The sequence below is a fragment of the Ruditapes philippinarum genome, unplaced genomic scaffold (genome assembly GCF_026571515.1).
Source record: "Ruditapes philippinarum isolate M1 unplaced genomic scaffold, ASM2657151v2 ctg949_1_1_1_1, whole genome shotgun sequence".
Lineage (NCBI taxonomy): Eukaryota > Metazoa > Mollusca > Bivalvia > Venerida > Veneridae > Ruditapes > Ruditapes philippinarum.
The window spans coordinates 94,190-117,741 of NW_026861887.1; the positions used below are offsets into that span (position 1 = coordinate 94,190).

A 23,552-nucleotide genomic window follows, 5' to 3' on the forward strand; every position below is an offset into this window, starting at 1 on the left:
ATGGAAGTACATGTAAGTACAGATGGTTGATAGTTCTACTCTGGTACTATCTCAGGCCTTTGGTAAAACACAGACACCCTGTCAGCTTTATAGAACTGTAAAGCTAAAGAGTCATCATTATGTGTGTTGATGTGCCTTAAAATTTATCCAAAACAAAATGATATGGTTTATATAATCATTTCTTTGTGGAAAACATGTTAATTATTTGATACAGAAAGTCTATTGCAAGAATATCTTTTCTTGTAAAAAGATGTTTTGTTATAGACTAAAATGTTACGTTTACAAAGTACATAGAGCATTGATTATTCCACAAGTCAATATAGATTGATATTTTATTTTGTGTTTGTGGTAAGAAATAAATTTTGTTTATAAAGATGAAGTAATCAGTGATAATGTGTATGTTGATATGTTTCAGGGTAAACAAGGTTTGCCAGGTATCCCAGGATTTACAGGACCTAAGGTAAGAAAGTCACATTGTAATAGTGTAATAAATACGCACTTGGTTTCAGGATAAAAACCCGTTGAGAGGTTTGTAGAACTCTAATTTGATTGAATGTAACAATTTTAGAACGTAGATGTCTTGATTCTAAAACTGTAATTTTTCCAATGTTATGTTTTAGTAACATCGGAAAAAGGACAGTTTTAGAATCAAGACATCTATGTTAAAAAATTGTTACATTCAATCGAATTGGAGCTCTAGAAAGCTCTCAAAAAGCTTTTTATCCAGAAACCAAGTGCCTATGGTGTATTATTTCAAATTTAAAAGGAGAATATGTGTAAGATGTTGTGATATACCGTAGTCAAAACGAGTATAAAAATGGGAGACTACTGTAATACATTTTTAGAGGGTGAACTTTCACAGTAATTTGAAAGATGAGCAAGTAGAATAGTGAATAGAAAAGCTGGTTTCCTAGCACAACAAAAATGTAAATGTTGCAGTTAAAAATGTACTAGTAGCGTGTTAAATTAATTAACCAATATCCTGTTTGATTTACCAGTAACTTGTTTGATTAACCAGAAGTCTGTTTGATTTACTAGTAACTTGTTTGATTTACCAGTAAGTCTGTTTGATTTACTAGTAACTTGTTTGATTTACCAGAAGTCTGTTTGATTTACTAGTAACTTGTTTGATTTACCAGTAGTCTGTTTGATTTACTAGTAACTTGTTTGATTTACCAGTAGTCTGTTTGATATACATGTAACTTGTTTGATTTACCAGTAACTTGTTTGATTTACCAGTAGTCTGTTTGATTAACCAGTTGCCAGTTCATGGAAAACATCAGTTAATTTTCCTGTAGCTCATGCTTCACCAGTAATTTGGTATGTCCATATTAATGGGAAGTATGAAGAAAAACTTCGGTCTTCAGTACAGGTTTGATTATGTTTAATATTGATTTTTTTTTTTATTGAATTTTCAAATAAGGATTTTGTAAAAGAATTGTTTTTATTCAACAGGGTGACAGCGGTGAAGATGGACTACCAGGTTTATCCGGTTTGCCAGGTATGAAGGGAGAAAGAGGTTACACTGGCATGAAGGGTAATGTTGGACCAAGAGGACCCCAGGGACCCCCAGGTGTAAGTTGGTTTCATGTTTTGTTAAAACATCTGCTATATATAGCTTGCATAATAAAAAAAGCAAGGAAAATACACCAACAACAACAAAAGAAAAAAAGTAAACAACAACAAAACAATTGGAAATCATTATTCTTATTGGCACATTAAGTATTGGATGTTGTTATATTTCAGTCTTTTGTTCTGTTATTATTTTTACGGTTTTTCTCAGAATTAAGAAAGAATGGTATATGGGATAAATACAGTATCTGTTATTTATACAGTATCTTCCTGGCAGTTAGTGAGGCTTTCAGTATTATTTCTGAATCCAAAATTATCTTCTTAGTTCATAATTTTCAGGTGTTTTTTTTTCACCCATGCTTTCATAATTTATTTAGGTACCTAACCAATCGTAGTTTTTTTGTTTTTTTTTAAAGAAAATACTTTTTTTTAATATCTTAAAATTTGCATTATATTATTAAAGACTATTTCAAGAACATTGTCACATTGTGTATGAATGTGAATATTGAGGAAAAGATTTTTTACCATATACATATACTCTTTATCTGTAGGGACCTGGAGGTGGTGATGGACAAGTTGGTGACCCAGGACCGCCCGGACCTAGAGGTCCAAGTGGAGAAGATGGACTTCCAGGATTACCAGGTGCACGAGGTGAAAACGGAATTCAAGGCCCTAGAGGAGGACCCGGTATTCCAGGCCCACCAGGACCCCAGGGAAATGATGGACCTGAGGGAGAAAAAGGCGAAATGGGTCTTCAAGGTTTGTTAACTCTTTAAAGACCAAGAAATTGTTTTTAACACTAATGTGGCAGAAAAGGAGGAGATGTAGTTGTATTGATATTTTTTTTTTAAATTTTTTCTTTGCTCTTTTATCATAATATTGAAGAGTATCCACAACAAACATGAGTAATAGTATTTTGGTTTAGGCACTTATATTTGATATTTGTTTTTTATATTTGATATTTGTAAAGTATTTTTGTGTTTTCTGTTTTACATAGGATTTCCTGGATTGGATGGGTTACCAGGACAACCAGGTTACCCTGGTGCTAAAGGTGAACAAGGTTTCAAAGGAGAAGCAGGTCGTTCAATTCCTGGAGAACCAGGTCGTCCTGGTGAACCAGGACGTGATGGATTTCCCGGAGCAAAAGGAGATTCCGGTCCACGTGGTCTACCTGGATTGCCAGGAAATTCTTCAGTGGGTCGTACTGGCTTACCTGGACAGAAAGGAGAAAGGGGCCTCCCAGGTAATTCTGGTCTAGATGGTTTACCAGGTCCCGCTGGACGTGATGGTCCAAAAGGTGAAATTGGTGGAAGCTGTAACCTGTGTCAGAATGGTTACAAAGGAGAAAAGGGAGAAGCTGGGTTGCCAGGACGACCTGGGTTGTCCGGAGAGCGTGGACCAGAGGGACCTGTTGGTCCTAAAGGAGAAGCTGGACTTGATGGTTTGCCTGGTCAACAAGGACTTCAAGGAGTACCCGTATGTATTGTATAATGTTGATTTCTCAAAATTGAAAACAAATTCTACCTATGAACTCATGAACTATATCATTTGACATTTTTAACATTATTTCCGGGTACACATACAGGAGATTCTTTTTTTGTGTGCGAAAGAAAGGATACTTGTAAAATAATATGTGTTTGATAATAAAATAGAATAATACTTTATGCCTTGTACTTGTTAACACAAATGGGAAAATAGCATCTTGAGTCTGAGATAGATAAATTTTGGTGAGCAAAACAAAAAATTAAAACAAAAAATTAAAACAAAAATGAATCAGGCAGAATCATATTACTAAAACAAAATTGGCTAACATTAAATCACTGCCAAAATTGCTAAATTTGTTTAATGCAAAAATAACCATTAAGTTGTTAAGTTAGCAACATGGAAATTTTGGTGAATTTCCTGAATTGACGAAAAATCCCGAAGATGTCCTGTAGCGTAAATATTTACCAACATGTCATAACATTCTCCCCTTCCATTATTTGCTAATATTTTCTCACACAAAATATCTGCTGACTTTTTTACACAAGGAAATATCCACTTATGCAATCATAATACAGTATCTTATTGCTAAATATTCCAAACATAGATAAGATAGTTTTGAACTTACTTGAAATATTATGTTATTTCACAACTAACTGAACTATATGGTACAATATTTTTTATAGGGAGAGAAGGGATTGCCTGGATTACAGGGAATTCCAGGAGAACCAGGGAAAGATGCATTTGTTCCGATTGATATTCTTACACGTAAGTGACTTAAATTATAATAGAAGTGCCGTCCTGGCTGTTATCTTATCCCCCCATCGACACCATCAGCATATGTAGCATAACGTACAAACATGGCAGAATGATAATCTGTCTTGTTTTGCAGTTCAGATTGGAATGACAGTTTTGTCTCAAGGGTATCAGTCCTTGGGAGCTCTGTCTTGAGGTTACTGCCCTTTGGAGTTCTGTCTTGAGGGTATCTGCCCTTTGGAGCTCTGTCTTGAGGTAACCTGCCCTTGGGAGTTCTGTCTTGAGGGTATACACCCTTGGGAGGGTACCCATGAAAAGAGGGATATTAATATTTGAATTTCAAACACATGTCAGATAATTTTTCTTGCATGGTCTACCATATTTTACCATATTATAAATCGTTTACCTCATTAGATTTAATTTTTTAATGGTTATTGATAGCTAGTTATTGATTTCATTTCATCTGTTGCTATTTTCTTACAATAGTGTATGAATTTTTAACTTCATAATGGTTAAGAGCCCAGTTTCATTTTAAATGGATCTCAATGCAGCTTTTAGCTCATGCCAGATGAAATTTATAGCATATGACAGTTCCTACTTTCATATGTGTTGCATAGTTATAACTACATATGTCTTTTTTAACTTTTCAGCACTGAAGTGTGTTGCATAATTAACTACACATATGTCTTTTTTAACTTTTCAGCACTGAAGTGTGTTGCATAATTAACTACACATATGTCTAATTTAACTTTTTAGCACCAAAGTGTGTTGCATAATTAACTACACATATGTCAAAGTGTGTTGCTTAATTAACTACACATATGCCTATTTTAACTTTTCAGCACCAAAGGGAGAGCCTGGAGAGCCAGGTATTAATGGTCTGAATGGAGAACGTGGACCCCCAGGACCCCAGGGTCCTAGAGGACCACAGGGTTTTGCTGGAATCCAGGGAGAAAAGGTATGGTTAATTTTTATCTTCCCCTAAAAATTTCTGATGAGCATATAGTCGCTGCCTTGTCCATCCGTCTATCCATCTTTTCGTCCGTCCTTTCACTTTTCTTGTCCGGGACATAACTTTGAAACAACAAGAGGTATCAACATGAAACTTTGTATTATCCCCCTCTGTTAACATTCTGAACTTTTCTGTGACATAACTCTAAAACTATAAGTGGTATCAACATGAAACTTTGTAGGTAGATAGATCTCATTCAGTAGGTTTGCAGTGCACAAGAACCGTAACTCTGCCTAGCCCAATTTTTGAATTATCCCCCTTTGTTTATTTTACACTTTAAACTTTGTCCAGGACATAACTCTAAAATTATAAGTGGTATCAACATGAAACTTTGTAGGTAGATAGATCTCATTCAGTAGGTTTGCAGTGCATAAGAACCGTAACTCTGCCTTGCCCAATTTTTGAATTATTCCCCTTTGTTTATTTTTACACTTTGAACTTTGTCCAGGACATAACTCTAAAACTATAAGAGGTATCAACATGAAACTTTGTAGGTAGATAGATCTCATTGAGTAGGTTTGCAGTGCACAAGAACTGTATCACTGTCATGCCTACTTTTGTTGTTATTGTCCTTTGTTCATTTTGACACTTTGAACTTTGTCCGGGACATTACTCTAAAATTATAAGAGATATCAACATGAAACTTTGTAGGTAGCTAGATATCATTGGCGAGAACTGCAATGCTAAAAGAACCTAAACAAAGCCAAGTCTAATTTTGGAGTTATTACCCTTTGTTCATTTTTACACTTTGAATTTTACCCAGGACATAACTCTGAAACTATATTCTTTCCTGTGTCCAGAACCTTCTCGGGGAGCATCACCCCGTTCAACCAGTTGTTGTTTATACCTAGAAATCTTCCATTAACAAAATATATACCTTCTACAGCTTTACAGACTAATGTACTTTGTCTGGTTTAACTGGCTCTTGTTTATGAAAAAAAATAAAATTTTAAAGTATAGGCAGAAATAAAAAGTTTTCATTGTATTTCTTTGACTAATTTAGCAATTCATTTAGCATATTGATATTCATAGTTATTTAAATGCATATTTTCAAAAGGTGTGGCAACCTTATTCATATCTCAAGCATTTCACTGTAATTTGAGTTACCTTGTTGATTTTTTTAGGGTACACCTGGTGTCGATGGCATGCCGGGACGTCCAGGTATGAAGGGTGAGTCAGGTATTCCTGGTAAGAAGGGAGAACCAGGGTTTGGTATGCCTGGTGCGGCAGGAGAGCGCGGGGAACCTGGGCAACCAGGTTTGCCAGGACTTCCAGGAATGAAGGGTGACAAGGGTATGGCAGGTAAGACTTAAATGTCATAAGTTACTTCCAACTGTCATTCTGTATGAATTATTAGAAAGAATTAGCATTTCCATTATTTTTTCTAGAATCATTATTTCTGATTGTTTTACATTTTTTTATTTGCTAAACATTGGTTTGTTATGTTACCAAACATTACTTGAGTTAGGTTAAGGCTAAAATAAATGTTATGATTTATTCAATTCACAGTAGATCATTAATTTTTATGTAGAGATACAAAAAAGAAAATGTTTCAATTCAAAAGTTTGTTTCATCTATATCATTTATTCTCAGGTGAAACTATCTTTATTGGAAATGAGCTTAAAGGAGCTAAAGGTGACAGAGGCCCTGCTGGTCCCCCAGGATTGCCAGGACTGGATGGTCTACCAGGATCGGATGGCTCATCCGGGGAACCAGGTCTGCCAGGCCTTGATGGGTTACCAGGACGACCAGGGGAACCAGGATTAGATGGAAGACCAGGAGAGCCGGGACCCAGAGGTAGTTATAGTTATGATATTATAGTTCAATTGTATAAGTAAATGAGGGCCACCTAGTTCAATAGGAAGAGCATCAGATTAGATTTGTTATTCAGGGTAGCCTTTGGCAATGTGAAATTTCTCAAAGTCAATCGTTCATTGACTTAGAGTCTAATGGTCATTTAACTCTCTACAGCTGATTGAGAAATTATGTGGGATAAGCAGTTGGTCATTTCGGAGAAATTGGTTAATTACTGGTTAGTTATCCAGGGTCAAGCCAGTTCGGTGGACCAGCCACAGAGATTTATAAACAAATGTGTTAGAAATGGCAATTTAAAGCAAACAATTGATTGAGGGCTTTATTTGACAATACAGTGTTTGATCCTAAACCTAAGTTGCTGAGTTTTTTTACATTTTATAACTTCACCTAATAAAGTTAAATGAACTTGTCAAGCTTTCAACAAGGACAAATTCATATGAGCCGCGTCATGACAAAACCAACATAGTGCGTTTGCGACCAGCATGGATCCAGACCAGCCTGTTACAAGTAGAGAAACTGATAGCGAACAGCATGGATCCTGATCAGACTGCGGGGATGCCCAGGCTGGTCTGGATCCATGCTGGTCGCAAACCAATTATATTGGTTATGTCGTGACACAGCTCATTTATAATTTTGGGAAAAATTGAAAAAAGTAAGTACTTACTGAGAAGCAAACAACATAGGCCATGATCAGACAGCATGGATGTGACAACTTTTACATGGTCCACACTGGTTGCATGCCTGAGGGAGGCTAAAAGTTCATTCTAACAATATTCCCCTATCAAACTGATCAGGGCAGTCAAGTGCATTATTACATTATTTCGTACAGCATTAAAAAAAACGCAATGATGTTTAATTATAGCAAAATTGTTTTTTTTAAAGGTTTGACCGGTGTGAGAGGAGATAAGGGAGCTGTTGGTGTTGCTGGGCTGCCAGGATTTGATGGACCGCAGGGAGAGCCAGGCGTGCCAGGTCTGCCAGGCCTTCAAGGTATACATATCTTAATTATTTATCCATTTGTGCAAGTTTTCAGGCATATGCCTGAAGCACAGTTTTTTTTTTGTGACGAACTTCATCATGTTTTACTTTTGGATTATGTAGGAAAATGATTTTGAATAACAGTTTTCAGGTTTTTTCGAAATTTTCTACTTGCATCCGTGTTTATAATTATTCTTAGAATTTGGAAATTATGGGATCTCAATATCAAATTTCAAAAACTAAGCTACCAAAGTAGTGGCTTACCTAGAATATAAACTAACTGCAGCAGTTACTTCCCCTGATTGGGGCAGCAGCGCAGTGTGACAGAGGCGCTGTTCAGGGTTTAGTTTATACCAATTTATTTTAGTTTGATTGTGTTGGAAGCTATAAGCTTATTGAAACACTTTCAAATCTGCTCCTGGAACCAACTAGCACTCAGCAATGGATGTAAAGTTTCTTGCTCAAGGAAACAATGGCTTGTCTCTGACAGGGTTTGAACCCATGTGGTCCGCAATCCCTAGATTACTAGTACAAAGCGTTAACCACTCAGCCATACTGCCACTCAGGGTTTGGCCAGAATGTAGAATTAGTGGAAGCTATTTTCCGTGACTCTAATTTTATTAATTTTTCCCCCTTAGTAAATGGTTCTTTAAATGAGAACTAAAAAATCTTAAAAAATAATATTTCAAAATTTGAAAAAAAAATGGCCATTTTTCTAATACTTTTTATACATTGATTAAATTTTCAGGATTGAAGGGTGAACCTGGTATACCAGGAAATGCAGTAGTAGGACCAAAAGGTGAACCAGGAATCAACGGAGAACCAGGCGCTCCAGGATTGGATGGACGAAAGGGTGACCGAGGTAAAGAGGCTTTTAAATGTTGTTATAGCAAATGTGTAACACAATAGATTTAAGGCTTTTATATTTGCAAAAAAAAAAAATTTCGATATGAATTTAGTAATCAAAAAGAAAACATGTTCTGTAGATAGAGCAATTTAGATTGGGAAGTTTTTGAAGCATAATGGTACAAGGGAGGCCCCAGTGATAATTGCACCTCCAAAACATTTAATTTACTTGTGTTATAGTAAAGTAATGCATGGTTTATTGTGTTAATACATTTTAAATAATCAATAAGGCCTTTTGGTATTCATGGTTATATTTCTATGCATTTGATCTTTAACTGTGTATTATTCTACAACAAATACTCTAAAAATTGATTACTTTTTTCCTGATTATGTTGAACATAATTGGTATGGTATGAATTACTGAACATTTAAAGTCTTTTTTGTTTGGGTTTGTGTGTGTGTGTGAAGTGAAAAAGTTGAACGGTTTTTCATAATTATTCATGTTTTGAAATATTTTTTAACTTTATTTAGAGAAGATAGTTGTTAACTTGAATACTTTGTAGCATTATTTTTGTTTTATCAATAAACATTTTACTAGAAGATTTTGTTTTCCATTTTCTACAGGAATGCCTGGTCTAGATGGGTTACCTGGCATGAAAGGAAACCCTGGTTTGAACGGAGCACCTGGTCTTGACGGCAGGCCCGGACTGAAGGGAGAGCCCGGACCGATTGGACCACGAGGATTGTCTGGTGAACCAGGAGAACCCGGATTACCCGGACTACCAGGTTTTTATCATATTACAATTACGTCAGTTTATTTTAACAAAATTAATATGTAAATATACAGAAAAAAAAAGATTTATTTTATGAAAATTTGATAAAATGACTTTATTGAGCTATGAAATTTGCTTAAATTAAATACCACAAACATTTTTTTCTCTGTTTTATTTAAATGCATTATAACATTTATTACATTACCATTTTCCAAATTTTCAGTTTGTTATCATGGGCAACAGATACAGTTTAATTGATTTAGTAAAAGTAAATTATGATGACATTGTTGTATTATTCTAGGAGCTGTAGGATTTAAGGGTGAGCCTGGGTTACCAGGGGTACCCGGACTTCAGGGTGGTAAGGGTGATATTGGAGAGAGTGGATTTAGTGGTAGGGATGGTTTACCTGGTCTGGATGGAGCTCCCGGACCCAGAGGCCCCGATGGTGACGATGGACTCCCAGGACTTTCAGGTAATAAGAACAAACTGGGCGTTTGACATTTTATAATATATTGTAGATATTTTACAAAAGGGAAAAATTCTGTATTTAAATCAATTTAAATCAGGATTTTTAGAAATATGAAATCCTGATTCTCCTAACTGGATAGAATTTAGTAACTTAATTTTCTCTTGTGATAATTGAGATAATAATTCTATTTTTAATAGGGATGACCGACAGAAGGCAGTGATAGAAAATATGCCATTGTCCATATTTCTCTTGATTGCAGACATACAAATACTTTAGTATTATCTTGGAAAACTTACTTTTTAGTACACAGTATTTGATGAATTTTTTACGAATGTGTTTTTTAGTAATAAATATTTCAATTTATCACACACCCGTGCTGATTTTGCAACTAAGTAAAAAAATGATATGATGTTCATTTTTTTAAATTACAAAAAAAGCTAAAAAGGGGCTAAATTTTTGCTTACACCATAGACATCCATGAAAATGATCTTTTTAACTTTAAAAGGCCCTTTTTATTTTGGGAGGTATGTGATAAACAGAATATTTATTTTAATTAAGCCCATTACTGATTCATTTCTCTTGCAGGACCAAAGGGCGAGGTTGGTGTTGTAGGATTCCCTGGAGAACCTGGACGTGATGGGCTGCCAGGATTGCCAGGTGTTCGTGGATCAAAGGGAGAACGTGGCTTCCCAGGACGTGACGGTGAACCCGGACTTTCTGGACGACCAGGTAGGACCTTATATTTGTTGCGTTGGAAAATTTGAAAAATATAAGACATGTTTAAACAGTCATTTGTTAGGTGAAGAAATAACTAAAAAAATGTTTAAAATGATTTATCCCCCTTGTTTGATATGAGTAGCAAATATTAATCTTAAGTGCATTATAGTCAAATCTGTGAACAACGGCCATCCAAAGGACAAAACATGGTCTTTATTAATAAGTTGTCTTTATTAGGAGGGTTATTTTATTCAATTTTATCAATGAAGGGTTATGAAAATTTGACCTTTCTTTGTAGAGTTATCTTTTTTTTCAGTGGTGGACTTTTAACACAAGTTTCACTGTACTCGTTATTATTACAATATTTTTGTCAGTAATTAAATTTCCATTTCCATTTAATTTTAGGCACAGGTAAGTTTATTTGTACATGGCATTGCTAATGATCACTTCTACAATTTTTCTAATGCCATATTTCAGGAGAGAAGGGCGACAATGGAGTACCAGGTTTACCAGGGATGGACGGGGAACCAGGACTATCAGGTTTACCAGGAATGAAAGGTGACCGAGGACTACCAGGTCTTAGTGGACAACCAGGAAGCAGAGGATTTGATGGTACGATAAATCAGATTAATTAACTTGTGTCTCAGATTTATCAGCGTAATTTGTGTAACAAATTTATCAGCTGAATTTGTGTAACAATTTTAATAGCTAAATTTGTGTAACAGATATATCAGATTATTTTTGTGTAACATTTATCAGCTGAATTTGTGTAACAGATTTATCAGCTGAATTTGTGTAACAGATTTATCAGATTATTTTTGTGTAACATTTATCAGCTGAATTTATGTAACAGATTTATCAGCTGAATTTGTGTAACAGATTTATCAAGTTTAATTTGTGTAACAGATTTGCTCTGCTTTGAATTTCAAATAGTCTTTTTGAAAATATTGTGGTTTCAGTATTAAAATTGAACTGTAAAGGCTAATCATGTTCAGTTCTAGCAGGTGGAAAGTTATGTATCTGAAATTTGTGGTCTGGTTCAAATTTAAAATTTTGTTATGTTGAATACAGAGTGGTTATATGTTTTCTTTACAAGGGTTAAAAGGAAACCCTTGCTATTTTAACTTTCCTGCTTTAAACATCTGCTATGGGGCAAAATTGGGATGGGTTAGCCCCCTTCCCTTGTAACCTCCCAAGAGCAAAATTTGGTCAGCTTAAAGACCATATGTCCTTTTTTATCCTTTTGTTATGTTTTCTTTACAAGGAACCCCAAAGGTTTCCAGGTATGAAGGGTGAACAAGGTCTTCCTGGCATCGGTCAGCCTGGTGAGAGAGGTTTCCCCGGGGAACCAGGTCGTGACGGACTTGACGGTTTACCAGGAAATGCCGGAGCAAAGGGAGATGCTGGAGTTCCCGGATTCCCTGGAATGAAGGGGGAACGAGTAAGTCATGAAAATAATTCTGTAAAAGAAATGATTTTGACACGACTATAAATAATAGTCCTTTTGGTGCTTACAAAAGGGATATACCAGTTTGTACTGACAGCATGTTTGCCAAAAAGACTGAACTGCAGCTTCTTTTACATCAAACAACTTCAAATGAGATGCTTGCTAACCTAGACCATAACAATCAGTGGGCTTCTCATATTCAAGCTTGTCGGATGTACGTAAACATGTGAAATTTAGACCATAAAATAATATAATGATAAATTAAAATTAGAAATGAAAATTTGTCATTTGAGATCATTATCAAAAGACATCTTTAGCAAGGATTAAACATTCACTGTCCCTTTATCATAGATATATGATAAAAGTATTAATTTATCAGAATATTGAAAGAGAACTAGTCAGAAACCCTTTATCTCTATATCTAAGGTTTAAAGGATTAAAGAATTAGAATTGCCTTATCTAAAGTTGGTACTCAAAGTCTAATGGGTAAAATCTTTACCCTACCAGAATATTATAATGACGTTTATAGGAGGTAAAAAATTTCAAACAATGATAAATAGGTTAAGGTCTCTGACAATTAAGGAAGCAGTCTTCTCTCTATAATGAAAGAATAGGCAAGTTATTTTCTGTACATGCATCAGTGACAGAAAACTACCATAAATGTGAAGATCTATTGATGACTTTATGATGATTAGGTTATTAATTTGTGACAATTTTGTGTTGATTTTTTTTAAAAGAAAGTTTGTGATGATTTAAAAAAAAAAAGAGTTTGTGATGAATTTTTGATGATTTTATCATGATTTGGTTTTGACTTTGTGATGTCTTTGGTGATGATTTTGGGACGTCTTTGTAATGATTTAAAAAAAAAAATTGTGATGATTTTGCTCAGTGTAATATTTTAAAGGATGGAATAATTCAAATAATATTGTTAAGATATAACTGAAACACAATACATGTACATTTCTGTTTTAGGGAGTTGATGGGTTACCAGGCAACTCAGGACTTCCAGGTCTGGATGGATTACCTGGAATGAAAGGTAAAAATATTTTTATTATATCTATTATATTTTTAGTGTAAATGAAAATATTTTAAAATAGAAAAAAATAAAATAATTAAGAAATTTTGTTGCTCTCAGCAGTTTTAATATTGGCTATTTTACGCTTGTTTAGGGTTATGATACGTGGGAATTGATCATGTAGGTTTTAGATTGTTTTTTGATTGTACATCTTTGAATGCCACTTGTGGCATAGGGTATTTATATTTATATTTATTACAATGGAAATACATTGTATATTTTCAGGAAACGCTGGTTTACCAGGTAGACCAGGGGAGCCAGGTGCCCCAGGTGACGACGGACTTCCTGGTCTCGATGGTGTGCCAGGTGCTAAAGGGGAACCAGGACTTCCAGGACGCTCTGGACTACCCGGTTTGGATGGCATGAAGGGTGAGAGAGGATTCCCAGGACCAGAGGGACCATCAGGTACAAATCTTTGATAAACCCCAATAGTTATCAAAATATTTTTTTTTAAGATTACAGTACTTGTTTTTGGTTGTTTTCTTTTTTTTCAATCAGAATAATTCTAACATTTTGCAGTGTTCTTTCATGATCAGAACTTGAAATACCTGAAATGTTGAGGATTAAATACTTATACAGTCAGTTTTAGAGGATGTGAGAAATGTTATCAGTCTCTCTCACGAGCAGATTTATGTAAACCTGGTGTTTGATTTTTTTTTAATTTTTTACTTTTGTTTTCCTTGATATCACCTTTCCAGAATTTTTTTTCTTATTAAACATATGATAAAAAAAGATTTATTTATTATTGTAAAAGTATTGTTTAACTTTTTTTGTCTCTAGGTGAACCCGGTTTACCAGGAATGAAGGGTGATAGTGGACTTCCAGGTTTGCCAGGTCTTCAAGGACGCAAGGGAGATTCAGGCTTCCCAGGGGAACCAGGTCGTGATGGTTTCAAGGGTGAGCCTGGATTCCCAGGACGTGATGGGGAACCAGGAGTACCTGGGGAGAAGGGAGACAGAGGTAGGGAGAAATTGTTTTATAAAGTATCATTTAAATAAATACATGGTTGCAGATTTAATTAAGCTAGCTATTTATTGCAAGATTGATTTATGTAACAACCAACTTATTTTTTAATGTTTTCACTTGCTTGTCTAAATGAAGTTTAAAATTAAATTTTCATGTTGTTCTTTGTGTACATATAGATTTAAAGTTTAGTCTGTATACAAATTTATTAATTGAGATTTAAATTTGTGTTGTTTTTTTATATACATAAAAGATTTAGTTTGTTCTTGCATTGTTATTTACCTCTGTGGGGTTTTTATGTTATCTTTAGTTTTACATAAAATTTTACATATGTAAACACATCATTTAGTTTATGCTTGACTTTGATTGTTTCAGGTTTTAATGGTTTAGCTGGACGAAAGGGAGAGCCAGGACGTGATACTGTTGGCCAGAAGGGTGAGGAAGGTCCAAGAGGTCTGCCAGGTTTAGACGGTCTTAGAGGCCAGAAGGGTGAACCAGGTAAGCAGGATACTTTTATTGCAATTTATGCATAAACATACCATCACTTGTATAATTTATGTCTAAACATGCCCTTTTTTAGCTCGACTATTCGATAAGAATAAGTAGAGCTATTGTAGTCACCCGAACGTCGGCGTCGGCGTTGGTGTCCGCGTCGGCGTAACCACTTATGTTAAAGTTTTTGTAATAGTTCAAATATTTTCAAAGTCCATTGACATATGGCTTTGAAATTTGGCACACTTGTTCACCATCATGACCCCAACCTGTAGACAGGAGGAGGTAACTGTATCAAGCATTTTGACAGAATTATGCCCCTTTTTCGACTTAGAATTTATGTTAAAGTTTTTGTAATAGTTCAAATATTTTCAAAGTCCATTGACATATGGCTTTGAAACTTTGCACACTTGTTCACCATCATGACCCCAACCTGTAGACAGGAGGAGGTAACTGTATCAAGCATTTTGACAGAATTATGCCCCTTTTTTGACTTAGAATTTACGTTAAAGTTTTTGTAATAGTTCAAATATTTTCAAAGTCCATTGACATATGGCTTTGAAACTTTGAACACTTGTTCACCATCATGACCCCAACCTGTAGACAGGAGGAGGTAACTGTATCAAGCATTTTGACAGAATTATGCCCCTTTTTCGACTTAGAATTTATGTTAAAGTTTTTGTAATAGTTCAAATATTTTCAAAGTCCATTGACATATGGCTTTGAAACTTTGAACACTTGTTCACCATCATGACCCCAACCTGTAAACAGGAGGAGGTAACTGTATCAAGCATTTTGACAGAATTATGCTCCTTTTTCGACTTAGAATTTACGTTAAAGTTTTTGTAATAGTTCAAATATTTTCAAAGTCCATTGACATATGGCTTTGAATCTTTGCACACTTGTTCACCATCATTACCCCAACCTGTAAACAGGAGGAGGTAATTGTATCAAGCATTGTTTCTTACTATCAAGCACTAAGAATAGTTGAGCGTTGCTGTCCTACCGACAGCTCTTGTTGTATAACCAATGCATAAACTTCCTCACTTGTATAATTCATGTCTATATTTCTCTTCCCTATATGAAGTATGACTAATGCATAGATATACATATCTTGTATAACTTATGCCTAAATATGTTACATCTTGCATAACTGATGTCTAAATGTGTTACATCTTGTTTAACTGATGCCTTAACATGTTAGATCTTGTATAACTGATGGCTTAATAAGTTAACACTAGTATAACTGATGCCTAAATATGTTACATCTAGTATAACTGATGCCTAAACATGTTACATCTTGTTAACTGATGCCTAAATATGTTACATCTAGTTTAACTGATGCCTAAATATGTTACATCTGGTATAAATGATGCCTACACATGTAACACCTTGTGAACTGATGCCTAAATGTGTAATGTCTTGTACAACTGATGCCTAAATATGTTACATCTTGTTTTACTGATGCCTAAACATGTCACATCTTGTATAACTGATGCCTAAATATGTTACATCTTGTTTAACTGATGCCTAAATGTGAAACATCTAGTATAACTGATGCCTAAACTTGTCATCTAGTATAACTGATGCCTAAATGTGAAACATCTAGTATAACTGATGCCTAAACTTGTCATCTAGTATAACTGATGCCTAAATATGTTACATCTAGTATAACTGATGCCTAAATATGTAACATCTTGTATAACTGATGCCTAAATATGTTTACATCTTGTATATCTGATGCTTAAATAATTATGTAACAACTTGTATAACTGATGCCTAAATATGTTACAACTTGTATAAACTGATGCCTAAATATGTTACAACTTGTATAACTGATGCCTAAATACATAACAACTTGTATAACTGATGCCTAAATATGTAACATCTTGTATAACTGATGCCTAAATATGTTACATCTAGTATAACTGATGCCTAAATATGTAACACCTTGTAAAACTGATGCTTGAAATTTTAATTTTAAATAATTGTTTTCAGGACCTAGTGGACGAGATGGATTCCCAGGAGCTAAAGGAGAACCAGGTATACCAGGAGAGGGTCTTCCAGGAATGAAGGGAGAACCTGGCTTCCCAGGCAGAGAGGGTAAGTAACTATTTATTTGTATGAGTTACAATTAGGATTTGCAGTGCTCATAATGGTATAATATAAAAAGTATTTTCTCTTTTTTATGCCTACAAAATAAATCCATATTCTATGTACATTGTATTGTACATGTATGTTGCTGTATTCATGAAGCAATGTTTTAATTGTAAGTTTCTGTTTTAATTAGACAAACTGTTTATTTTGGGGTTAACATCACATTTGTTTAGGGTATAAGTAAAACAGACTTTGCATCATTTGTTATTTTATAAACCTCAATAATTTTATTTCTTTCTGAAAAAAAAGAAAAAAAACATTAAAAGCATTAAATTTTGTTTTTATTGAACTGATTACATGTATATGCAAAATTTACAGTTAGTTCAAGAATAACATGTATAAAGTTTAAATTTACTACAAACACAAGTTAGAATTCATGTATTAAGAAGTACATTGTTTAGATAAAGAGTGTGATTTGTATGCTTATGTCTAAATGTTTGTTAAGTCTTTTCTTTCATCTCCATGTTTTACTTTATCCTAATTAGGAGAGCCAGGATTAAGAGGTGAACCCGGACAAGATGGCTTACCTGGTGCTCCAGGACGTAAAGGTGATCGTGGAGAACCCGGTCTTCCCGGACTTCGAGGTGAAGATGGTCTCACAGGTCTACCTGGTGAAAAAGGTGAGATATTTCTATAGCAGAAATGTTCATCAGTATATTAAAGCTGCATGCCTCCAGATGAACCAAAGTATTTCGAGAAAATCAGACTTGAGAATAATGTCTTCACTCTTAACCTGCTAGAAACATGTTACATATGTGATTAGTTTTTGCCATTAGGTATAAAACCAGGCCAGCCTGCACATCCATGGAGTCCGACAAGGCGCTATACTGTTGGCTGGGTAACCTTAATTAAATTTGTATCTTCATATCCCTAGAATTAATAAAAACAGCTCTAAAATTATGGAAAATGGACAAGCCCATTTAAGAAATTCAGCAAGTTAAGTGTTAAGATTTTAAGAAAAGTAAAAAAAGATTCAAGTAATTAACCCCCTTATGTGCAATAAATAACTTATTTTGCAGAATTGATCACATAACTTTCAACTTCTGTATCTATGTCACAGTTTTTGCTTTCCTGTTTTGTAAGTTATAATTTGAGCCATTTCATGACAAAACCAACTTAATGCGTTTGCGACCATCATGGATCCAGACCAGTCTGCGCATCCCTGCAGTCTGATCAGGATCCATGCTGTTTGCTTACAAACTCTATTACAAGTAGAGAAACTGATAGCGAATAGCATGGATCCTGATCAGTCTGAGCTATAAAATTTGTCCATTTCACAACAAAATGAAAATTTATTTTCATTTATTGAAATTTTGCACTGTTTTTGTATTCTAGGTGAACCTGGTATCCCAGGAGTCCCCGGTCTGCCAGGCATGAAGGGAGAACCAGGTTTGAACGGTATTAATGGACCACAAGGACCTAAAGGTGACAGTGGATTCCCTGGGCGTAATGGACTAAAGGGAGATAGAGGTAGGCTAATAAAAAAAAATAATTATAAAAGGTCTTGTTTATTATAGTGTCATATCCCTACTGAAAGGCCCAGACATTTCTGACTTATGAGACACCTTTTGCTTGCATACCATGAACCTCCAATCTCTTACCACTATGACAGGTGCCAGGTGGATAGAAATCAGTGACCATTCATTTTAACTACCTTGCAGCTCAAAGTGGCCATTTCAAAACAAGTCCCATGAGAAACATTCATCCTTCAATTAACGTTCCCCTGGGGCTCGCACCTTTGACCTCCTGATCCAAAGGTGGACGCCTTAACCATAAGGCCTATGGTACTGGTAACCGATTATAAACAAAAATCTTTTGTCGTCAATCAGAGTAGATGCTAAACTCTCACTTTTAAAAAAGGAAATTATAAACTAGTGGTTTAATGGCAAATTAATGCCTCAGAAACAAATAGATTTTGACTTCTTTAGAAAGCAAACAAGTCATGAATTTTATAATAAGTTAACAAAATGGTTTTTGGGAAATGTTTGGTGCTTGTTACCTTAAACAAGAGTAGCAATAAATGTGAAATAATTTGTTATCAAGGTAGCAAAATTTAAAGAAAGTAGTATTTTGACTTCCATACAAAATACTATTTCGCTATATAAACTGTATTTACTGTCAAAAAGAAACAGATGAAAAAGATGGATAAGGTCATTGGCAAATGAATAACTTTTTGGATACTATAAAAGTACTCCAAAATAAGAAAAGCTTACGAGAAAATAAAAACATTCTTGAGTCAGAATGGGCCCTTAAGTGTTTATCTCTCAAGCTTGTAACTTTGAATGGAGCCTCACTTTGGGTCAAAAGTTCATTAAATTACCATGTTCGTTGCTTTGGCATCAGTCTCTGATAATTCCAGGAAGCAGACGACAAATCATACTAGCTGAAAACACTTTAAATGTCAAGCTTAGATAAAACATTTGATATTTAAAATGAAGAAATAGAGAGAAATAGAATCCCTTGAGAAGGTCCCCTCCAACACAGAAAAATTGAAAGAAATAGAGAGAAATAGAATCTCTTGAGAAGGTCCCCTCCAATACAGAAAAATTGAAAGAAATAGAGAGAAATAGAATCCCTTGAGAAGGTCCCCTCCAATACAGAAAAATTGAAAGAAATAGAGAGAAATAGAATCCCTTGAGAAGGTCCCCTCCAATACAGAAAAATTGAAAGAAATAGAGAGAAATAGAATCCCTTGAGAAGGTCCCCTCCAACACAGAAAAATTGAAAGAAATAGAGAGAAATAGAATCACTTGAGAAGGTCTTCTCCAAAACAGAAAAATTGAAAGTATTGCAGGCTCTGTTTTGATAGAGCTTGTTCATGGACAGTTCTGGAAAGTGCAAGCTGCCTGCCATTTACGCCTTGACAATTATTTAACATTACATAGGAAAGCGTGCAATTGTGAATTTAGTAACACTCTCTGTTGTGCCCATACAGCAGTTTTCTTGAACATTTTGTTAAAGTTTAGGAGACATATTGTTTTTGCATTTGCCGTCTGTCTGTCGCATTAAGCTTGTCCAGATTTCACATTTCAAATTGCCGATTTGTACCAACCCTAGTTGTGTATCGCTAGCAAATTCTCCTTCCCTCCAAAAAATGGCTGCTGGACTTGAAAATAGAAAAAAAATCTTTTCTGGCTTTCACAGGTCAAACTGCAGCCGTGATTTACAAGCCACTGTTCCATCTTTAGATTATAATTATACATGGTAGACATATGGTTTTTGTGACAAAGACCCCCTCTAGTCTAACTGAAAATATTTTAACTGAAATTTGTTATAACTTTACTTTTTTCAAACAATTGAGAAGAAATATTAAATAAGATAGTGCACTTTCTAAATATTAATGTCATTTCATTGGAAATTCAATGTTTAAATTTTTGTTGTAAATTTTACTTGTAAAGTAAAAGTGTAGTTGATTTTAAAGATTGAAGATTTTTTTATGTATGGACAAAAAGAAACCTATATTTTATCTGGTATTATTTAAGGTTTCCCTGGAGAAAAAGGAATGAAAGGTGACCCTGCTCCACTGAATGTTGTAAAAGGTGCAAAAGGTGAGCCCGGACCTGAGGGTTTCCCAGGAGTCAACGGTCTTCCAGGCCCGCGCGGAGAACCAGGAGAGCCAGGTTAGGAGTCTGATATATAACATTGTGATTTCTGAATTAAAGTATGTGATTATGATAAGGCTTAATGTAGAAAAGGCATGTTTAACGCGGGGGTAGTTTTGTGCATTAATCTACATGTATTTTGTCATGTCATGACAGTTATCAAGGGAAAGACACAAGATGAAGTCGGTATAGCTTTTGGTCCAACATTTTGTATAATACATTTTATTTTATGCTTTAGTTTATGATGTTAAATTATTATATTACAAAATCCTATGAACTTTAAAAATATCGAGAAACCAAAAAAAATACAGTAGAACCTGTAAAATCGGATCATGATTCAAAAACAAAAAACACAAGTTAGTATTAATTTTAATTCTCCACCCAATCAGCCTTTATAAGTATGTTAAGAATGCCAATGCCTTAATAGAGAATGCCAATGCCTTAATTCAGTAAACATGAATCCTGGCTTATCCGAAAATCTTGTCCGATACCAACCATGTCCGGTTTAGTGAGTTTTTATTGAACCAAGAAATAACGAGCGTAATCATGTCAGCTTTATGCTCTGTATGAGCTTAAGTATTATGAACATGTACATAACAGTTGTGTGGAACACACATTAGGAGAGCAAATTAATGAAAATATTGTGTAGCAGAAACACAAAATTAATTTAACAAAAGTAACCTTAAATTAAAGAGTTGGGGCAAATTAATTGTATATAATTAAAGAGTGAGACTAAAAAAAGTATTGGAGCAACACATTAAATACCGTATTCCAGTATATACCGGACATGGGGATTAAGATGATTAAATGCTAAATTATCGCCTTTTCACCCACCAAAATGCACTTTATTCATCTCTTCACACCAGATGTGGTAGAAGGAAATAAAAAAAACATGTTCTGATTTATTCTTCAGGATTCCCTGGTGCACGTGGACCTCAAGGTGATATTGGTGTCCCAGGTTATCCAGGAATGAAGGGAGAAGAGGGAGCTAGAGGTTTTGATGGTCGACCAGGCTTAGACGGTCTTGATGGTAAGTTGACATAAGCAAATGAAAATGTCACATGGCTCAAATTGTTAAAGCAGCCCGCCTCCAGATTCACGTCAATTTTCATGAAAATTTTGAAAATGTATTTAAATATGTAATATTGTGAAAAAACCAAAATGCAGCAATGTACACATTATGAATGTAATTTACCAAAAAGTGGTCAAAATGTGTATAAATAGCCCTTACTGAGTAAGTAATGCAGTAAAATTATAGTTGTAAATACTGAAAAATCAGTCATTAACTGCACATAACATGTAAAATTATATTGAATTGAATCTTGAATCATTTTACTTTTCCTAAAATTGTAGTACATATTTCTCAGGTTTGATTTTGTTGAAATATTTTGACTCATCTGGAGGCATGCAGCTTTAACCAATAGGCTTCATATTTTTATATATAATTTTTTTATGCACATGTACCTATTATCTCCTACTATATGACATTGTGTTTTAAAGACAACTTAATATTAGTGTATTTTGAAGAAAGTTGAGGAAATTTGACTGCTGTGTAGTGATGGTGCAGAAACTTTTGTAAATAGGTATCGACATTAAACTTTGCAGATGAATACACTTTTATGGGTTGTATTTGTCTTACCCATATGCAGGCCAAAATGTCTAAGGTCAAAGTTCACTTGGACCTGTGAAAACAAAACATAAAACTTGTTTTTAACCAAAGTGTATCAAATAATGTTGAGCCGCGCCATGACAAAACCAACATAATGGGTTTGCAACCAGCATGGATTTAGACCAATCTGCACAGTCAGATCAGGATCCATGCTGTTTGCTGTCAGTTTCTCTACTTGTTAAATGGTTTGTAAGCGAACAGCATGGATCCTAATCAGACTGCGTGGATGCTTAGGCTGGTCTGGATCTATGCTGGTTGCAAACCCATTATGTAGGTTTTGTCATGGCGCAGCTCTTTGTATGTATATGCACCTTGGGGAGTCATGGTAGTAGTCAAAAAGAAAGTGGAGCGTGATTATCTTCAGACGGATCGTGGCCTTCTAAATTTAATATGCATTAACCATATATTGCATTTAGTTTACAAGCTGTTGTTTTTTGATGTTACATTTAATAGACCGTCACTGCCCACCTGCCCCTGAAAGTTTTCAGGATTATTCCTGAACATCAGGATTTTCAGTCTCCTGAAAGCCTTCTATTTCCTATGTAAAACTATAGAAAATTATGCTTAAATCAGGATTTTTAAAATTTCCAACTTGCACCCATAAGACGAGTGTTGGTACTGATTTTGAATCAGCTTTAACTGTGAAATTTTTGTTACTGTTTATAGGTCCTCGAGGTCCGCAGGGTCTTCAGGGTATACCAGGTAAAGCGGGTTACGTACCACCGGTCGGTTTCTTAATGACGAAACACAGTCAGTCGAGAAACGTACCTACATGTCCAGACGGTATGGGTAAAATGTGGGAAGGTTACAGTCTGTTATATGTTGAAGGAAACGAGAGATCACATCATCAAGATTTAGGTAAGACCAATTTCCGACATCTTTATAAGTACCGCACCTTTTTTATCTTGAATCTCATTGGACAGTTGCATGGGAATTTTTTTCATGACTTGTCCTAAATTATAAGATTTTCAGACACTGAAAAGGCCTCGTTATTTTTCAAAATATTTTATAGAAAGATTTTTAGAATGCCAACTTTCATCCACGCTATCTTTAGTTAATATCTTTTATACATGGCTGTTGCAAATAATTGTTAAATTTTTATTTAAACCCTGAACCTGCTGGAAAAAAGAGTGATTACTCTTTGCCAGAAGTATAGAGCCAGCTACTAAATTCTTGCAGACTGTCCCGAGGCTCTGTTCTGTTGGCAACTCAATTTTTGTATTTTTGGTGAACGAAATTCCGTAAATTTTGAATGGAAAGTTTCCAAATGTTTCTTAACATGCACTTACTATAGATCTGACTGCTTAAGTTTATAATACATATATATTGCTAGAATTTTAGTTGCGAAATTGTAATTGTACATGTTAGCTTAACTTCATATTTTGTTTTGTGACAGGTTGGGCCGGCTCCTGTATACGCAGATTCAGTACGATGCCTTTCTTATTCTGTGGTACGGACAACGTATGTAACTACGCTAGCAGGAACGACAAATCTTACTGGCTGTCGACAAACGCCCCGATGCCAATGATGCCTGTTGGGGAGACCGACATTCCTCCATACATCAGTCGATGTGTCGTCTGCGATGCTCCCTCTAATGTAATGGCTGTTCACAGTCAGACGCTTACTATTCCAGATTGTCCGATTGGTTGGAATGGTCTTTGGATCGGATACAGCTTCGTCATGGTAACGCTATTTTATTTAATGACGTATCTTTCTTATTTAGGATC

At 35.0% G+C, this 23,552-nt stretch overlaps 1 protein-coding gene across 1 annotated transcript in view; it reads left to right on the plus strand.

The window, feature by feature from the left end:
* The window catches only part of LOC132717260 (collagen alpha-2(IV) chain-like), a gene marked incomplete at its 5' end in the record, with an annotated part of 44,609 nt that overhangs the window by 18,376 nt on the left and 2,681 nt on the right, over nt 1-23,552 (plus strand). Inside the window, 27 exons of the mRNA XM_060700694.1 lie at nt 416-460; nt 1,456-1,575; nt 2,124-2,331; nt 2,570-3,048; nt 3,741-3,822; nt 4,653-4,768; nt 5,947-6,124; nt 6,416-6,619; nt 7,520-7,627; nt 8,364-8,477; nt 9,086-9,247; nt 9,536-9,706; nt 10,289-10,432; nt 10,898-11,032; nt 11,300-11,319; nt 11,685-11,861; nt 12,840-12,903; nt 13,168-13,347; nt 13,723-13,902; nt 14,281-14,403; nt 16,396-16,500; nt 17,040-17,174; nt 17,890-18,024; nt 20,037-20,174; nt 21,070-21,186; nt 22,492-22,683; nt 23,222-23,508. Coding sequence (XP_060556677.1) covers nt 416-460; nt 1,456-1,575; nt 2,124-2,331; nt 2,570-3,048; nt 3,741-3,822; nt 4,653-4,768; nt 5,947-6,124; nt 6,416-6,619; nt 7,520-7,627; nt 8,364-8,477; nt 9,086-9,247; nt 9,536-9,706; nt 10,289-10,432; nt 10,898-11,032; nt 11,300-11,319; nt 11,685-11,861; nt 12,840-12,903; nt 13,168-13,347; nt 13,723-13,902; nt 14,281-14,403; nt 16,396-16,500; nt 17,040-17,174; nt 17,890-18,024; nt 20,037-20,174; nt 21,070-21,186; nt 22,492-22,683; nt 23,222-23,508 — 4,119 coding nt within the window. The remainder of the gene's footprint in view (nt 1-415; nt 461-1,455; nt 1,576-2,123; nt 2,332-2,569; nt 3,049-3,740; nt 3,823-4,652; nt 4,769-5,946; nt 6,125-6,415; nt 6,620-7,519; nt 7,628-8,363; nt 8,478-9,085; nt 9,248-9,535; nt 9,707-10,288; nt 10,433-10,897; nt 11,033-11,299; nt 11,320-11,684; nt 11,862-12,839; nt 12,904-13,167; nt 13,348-13,722; nt 13,903-14,280; nt 14,404-16,395; nt 16,501-17,039; nt 17,175-17,889; nt 18,025-20,036; nt 20,175-21,069; nt 21,187-22,491; nt 22,684-23,221; nt 23,509-23,552) is intronic.